This window comes from Arachis ipaensis, chromosome B09, assembly GCF_000816755.2.
Source record: "Arachis ipaensis cultivar K30076 chromosome B09, Araip1.1, whole genome shotgun sequence".
In the NCBI taxonomy this organism is placed as follows: domain Eukaryota; kingdom Viridiplantae; phylum Streptophyta; class Magnoliopsida; order Fabales; family Fabaceae; genus Arachis; species Arachis ipaensis.
The window spans coordinates 27,120,806-27,126,399 of record NC_029793.2 but is presented as its reverse complement, the minus strand read 5'-3'; the positions used below and the strand labels follow the sequence as shown (position 1 = coordinate 27,126,399).

Sequence of the window (5,594 nt, the reverse complement as noted above, 5' to 3'; positions counted from 1 at the left end):
TAGTTGAAAATCATTAGATGATATTTAGTTAAATTTGTCAAATTATCTAACTATTTTTAAATATTAACTTCACATAAAAATTAACTGTATGTAAGTTTTTATTTATAATAATATAATAATACAATAAATATAAATTTAATTAATAAAATATTAAAATTTAAAAATGATAATTATTTTTATAAAAATAAATAAAAGATAAATAAATAAATAAAAAATAATTAAATTTTACATAATTATTTAATTATACCGGGTTAACCGGTTCGACCAGTGACCCACCGGTTGAACCAGTAACCCAGTGACCCAGTAACCTCACCGGTTCGATCACCGGTTCGGTTCTGATAACTATGCTTTGATAATTGGTTTTGAAAATCGGATCGAACCGACTGATCGAACTGGTCCAACCGGGAACCGGAAGGCTTTGCGGTTCGGTCCAGCAAGAGAAACCGATATTTTAAAAATCGCTTTAAAACCCTTGCCCCCTTCTCGAGCCCCCTTCCTGATTCCTCCTCACTCTCATACATACTCTCTTTATTTCTCCCCAAAACACAACCCTAGCCTCCATCGCGCCGCCGTTGGTCTCACCGTCGCCGCCTGGTTCGTCGTGTTCGTTCGCCCATCCTCCTGTTTCATCGTGCTCGAAGGCCCTTCCATTCCCCCAACGCCAGCGTCTCCAGGTCCTGCTCCGCTGTCGTCCCTCTGTCGTATTCGTCGCCAGCTCCCAGTCGTCCGTCGCCAGCTCGCCAGTGTTCGTTGCCAGCTTCCCGTCGTCTGTGGCTCTCCCTCAAATCTCTGGTCACTGCCCTAGCCGAAGGTAATGCCGCGAATGCTCCGTCAGTGCTCGGTGCTTTTTCTTGGTTGATTGGCTTTGCTCATTGCTTGATAATAAATTTTAACTCTGTTACTAGCTTGTTCTTGTTTGTTTATTTACTGGCTTGTTCTTGTTTGTTCTGGGTTGATTAACTGTTACTGGCTTACTGATTGATGATAAATTGTTACTGATTTGTTCGTGCTTTTATTTTTTTTTGTTGTTGTTAATTTGTTAAAGTTTCTTGATAAATTTTGTGTTCACTGCCTAAAGGAATACTTGTAATTTAAGTTGGTGCTTAATACTCTTATTGTATCACATAGCTCACTACTAATGCCTGCTGTTCCTCTTTGTTTTTTAGTTCAGAAATTATCAAACTATATTGATTATTGAATGGCTCTGCTCGCTACTGCTATGCTGTGTTGTACTCTGGTTTGTGTCTTCTTCGCTGCTGTGCTGTGTTTTTTGGCTCTCTGCTGTTCACTGCTGAGCTTTTTTTGTGTTTAATTAAGTCAATTAAACCTATGCTTTGGGTTTAATTGTGCTTAGATTGTTAATTTAGTTAATTCAGCATATGTTTTGTGTTTTGTGATTTCATTGCGTAGTGATGTGCTGCTGGAAACTCAATTGCTGCTGTTTTGTGAGTGTTTGTGTTTGTTTTACTGTTTTGTGATTTAATTATGCTTAGATGTTGACTGTCTTCATGATTATTTATTTTAGTTATGTAGGATTTGGTGATTTCTGTGCATACTGATGTGCTTCTGGAGATTGAATTGCTGCTATTTTGTGACTTAATTATGCCTAGATGGTGACTGTCTTCATGATTTATTGATTTCAGTTATGTAGGATTTTGTGTGTTTTTTGTATAGTGATGTGCTGCTGGAGACTGGATTGCTGCTGTTTTGTGTTTGTGTTTGTGTTTTACTGTTTTTGTGACTTAGTTATGCTTACATGGGGACTGTTTTCATGATTTACTGATTTTAGTTATATAGTATTTTGTGATTTCTTTGCGTAGTGATGTGCTGCTGGAGACTAAATTGCTGCTGTTTTGTTTTTGTGTTTCAATTTTGAGTTTGTACTAAATTTCGGTTGATGACATTTGTGTAGTGTTTTAAATTTAGAAGACATCTTAAGATTTATATTACACTAAAATTATGTTTTAGGATATTTATTTTTAATTTATTTATTAATTTATTATAATTTAATATGATATGTTGCAGCTGCTGAAAATTGAAATTTAGCTCATATATTGCTGCGTTTTATAAGTGAATTATATATGCTATGTTGCAGCTCTATAAAAAGTTATTATATATGATATGATGCAGCTATATGAATCTGAATTATATATTTATATATGCTGTGCTGCAGGGTTTGATGCAAGTTTTTCAAGAGATGATGCCGGCGTTAGAGCATCGACTATGCTTGAGACATCTGTATGCGAATTGCAAGAAAGCATATGGTTCTTCAAAAACCCTACAAGAACCCTAATACCACAGCATCAGTTGCAAAACACCGTAACTCTGTCGACAAGGGTGCTTTCTCTTCTTTCTCCTACTCTCTCAATCGGCTTTCTCACCGGCAGCGTGAATTCCGGCGGCGGAGCATAGTCCATCGGTGACTTAACAGCATTTATAGGTTCTTCTTCTATCTTCATTTCCTCTCTCTGACTCTGCTTTCTTTGCCCTTTCAGAATCTCGTTGTCCCCTGTTTACTGTTTCTCCTTATTTGGGTTTCTTCTTCCTGTTTGTGTTTGCTGTTCACTGGTTATTAAGTTTAATTAGGATTCGGCAATGTTAACTGCGTGTTCTGATAGTGTACGATCTCGTTTTTGAACATTTGTATATGTCATATATAGATACAGAATGATGTTACGTGTGTTTGTCCAAATAGCGCTTGATGACGTGTGCCATCTTGCATGTTGAATCGTTGATACTTGTTATGATACTGGTGTTTATTGTGGATGAACTTTGATGTGGTGCAGTTATAAATTTATTTAGCTTCAACAATGTCGTCATCGTCTGAAGACGAGTCAATGTCCGAGATGGAAGAACAAGAGAATCAGAATAAAGAAATGAAGCATGAAAATGGAGTGCTTGATTACATAATGAGCTTGGAAAGTGTGCCAACAAAGCTCCCTCCACACCTTGAGCTTCTCAGGACACGGGTCCTCTGCAACAATGATGCTCCTCAGCATGTAAAATCTTGCTATCTCTATGTTCATCTTTTATTTTTAGTCTGTTTTTCCTTATGGTTTTCTCAAATCCAGTTTGTAATTTTACTATTTTGGAATTTGTGTTCTTTGTTTATATGATAGGTGTTAATGAATTTCAATGAAAACTTGTAGTTTTTTTTTTTCAGCTTATTTCACTTTTTGAGTGATTAATAATATGTATATGCTGGTTCTAAATTTTCTTTACTTTTTCTTTTTTGTCAGTTGCTTGCTATTTATGTTTTCCTATGTTGATGTTTGTAGACAGATACCATACAGTATTCTGGTGCTTATGCAGCATTAGGTGTTGATAATAGCTTGCGGTTGGATAATTTCAGTCAAAACTTCAAAGTTGAAGTGAAGCAGCTCACGGATGATGACATAGAGTTTGATATGATTGGTATTGATCCTTCACTTGCCAATGCATTTCGAAGAATCCTTATAGCAGAGGTGAAATGTTTATTTAATACTTTCCTCAATATTTATAATCAGTATGTCAGACTTGTTTATTTCAAATATTGCATCATTTATAGTCCATTTTAAGTGCTTTGGTACATTTGGTTGGAATAAAAGGGTCCTTAATGCCTTTGATGTTCCTCTCTAGCCGATATTAAAAGGGATTTGCATCCATTGTTATATAGTGTACCCATGTATGTCTTAGCTAACTCTTTCATATTTATTTGTGGATTTCGTATCCACATCTTTCCACCATCTCCTCCTTAATGAAATTTCTTTTTCTAATACAAAAAGTATTTATTTAATTTTTTTCACAATCTCAGCGAAATATTACGTTCAAAAGAGTTGAAGGATGAATCCAACTGGCTATTGTTTTTCTCTTTTTTTTTTGGTTGATGATGTTAGAAACAGGGATACGTTACTTTGCTTTGATGCTTTAGCCAAACATAAATTTCTTCGATAAACTGTTGACTAGAATTACCCCTGGGTGTGTATAACATCTTCTGGCAGTGTTATTTTCACCTTGATGTGTTAGCCTTTCTTAGTTTCTTTCTCTCCAATTTTATGTTTTGCCATTAATAGTTCGATGGAGATTATCAAATTCTGACGTGATGGTTATAAATTTAGGTACCAACAATGGCTATTGAAAGAGTTTACATTGCAAACAATACATCACTTATACAAGATGAAGTTCTATCCCATAGACTAGGCCTCATACCAATCAGTGCTGATCCCAGGCTATTTGAATATCCAGGTCTGATTTCTGTGTTGTCACCTAATTTGTTTCTGATTACGTAAATATCTTTCTTGTGTGATAGATAAAATTCTATATATGTTGTTTTGCCGTTTGTGTAGATCTCATAATATGGCAGACTTGAATTTGTCTCTGTCTCCTTTTTCTTGGTTGTGAATAGATAATGCTGGGGATGATAGGAATGAAAAGAATACCATTGTCTTCAAACTACATGTTGCTTGCCATAAAGGTCAGCCACGTATGACCGGTAAATGAGTCTGGCTCTTGCTTGATATTCAAATGTTGTATTTAATTTTATTTGGCTATTTTAACTTCAATCATATTAGCAATCTTTCTTGTTTGATGATGTTGCAAAATGCAGTGAGATCAGATCAACTAAAGTGGTTACCTAATGGGAGTGAGCTTATAGCTGAAGATGCCAAACCAAGTGCAAGTTCAAAACCAAAGACATTTACATCTTTTACTTGCAGTCAAGAATCGATTCCCGAAATTTCCAGCAATCCAATTGGTCCCAAATATTTGGATATTATATTAGCTAAACTTGGACCTGGTCAGGTAAAAATTCTATCTACCTCACTATTTAGGGTAACATATATTTCAATTGAGTGCTTGGTGATAAATAAACTGGAAAAAGGAATTTATCTGTAGCTCTTCATAGAGATTGGGTGAGTTTTGCGTGTTATATATACTGCGTGCCATTTGTGTGTACTGATGTAGTAGTACTATGTGCTTTTCAATTGGAAACTTATCGAGCATAGTGCTTGAATAAGCAGATTTGAATTGGAAACTATCAGGTCTCCCTCCCCCTTTCTTTCCGAGAAAGACTAAAACTAGCAGTAATTCTAACCTAATATTTGGTTCACTGTATATGTGTTTTAATAGGAAATTGAACTTGAAGCTCATGCAGTTAAAGGTGTTGGTAGAACACATGCAAAATGGTCACCAGTTTCCACTGCTTGGTATCGGATGCTTCCGGAGGTAAGGGAATATCATATATCAGTGTTGCTCAAATTTACTCACTACCAGAACTTACAGAAACTTGGCCTCTGTATGTTTGACTTATATAGGTTGTCCTCTTGGAGAACATTGAGGATGATCTGGCCGTCAAACTACAAGAAAAATGTCCAGTTGGATTATTTGACATTGAAGATATTGGGGAAGGTATTTTTGTTTTTAGATCCATGCTTGCATCAGATATATCTTTCAATTGTTGACCACATTTTCTCTGGAAATTACCATTGCTTTTGCATCAATGCCTTTTTCGTATTGTATACAACGTTCTGTAAATTATGCAAATGATGTAAAGTTTCCCTGTTGTGTAATAACTAGATACTGAGTTAATGTTGGACAGGCAAAAAAAGGGCCACGGT

At 35.7% G+C, this 5,594-nt stretch overlaps 1 protein-coding gene across 1 annotated transcript in view; it reads left to right on the top strand.

Annotated features, from left to right (window-relative positions):
* LOC107618625 (DNA-directed RNA polymerases I and III subunit rpac1) overlaps positions 484 to 5,594 on the top strand; it is a gene marked incomplete in the record, with an annotated part of 6,015 nt that continues 904 nt past the window's right edge. The window contains 9 exon segments of the mRNA XM_021110404.1: positions 484 to 811; positions 2,787 to 2,999; positions 3,279 to 3,464; positions 4,098 to 4,224; positions 4,385 to 4,471; positions 4,586 to 4,779; positions 5,107 to 5,202; positions 5,292 to 5,385; positions 5,576 to 5,594. Coding sequence (XP_020966063.1) covers positions 2,811 to 2,999; positions 3,279 to 3,464; positions 4,098 to 4,224; positions 4,385 to 4,471; positions 4,586 to 4,779; positions 5,107 to 5,202; positions 5,292 to 5,385; positions 5,576 to 5,594 — 992 coding nt within the window.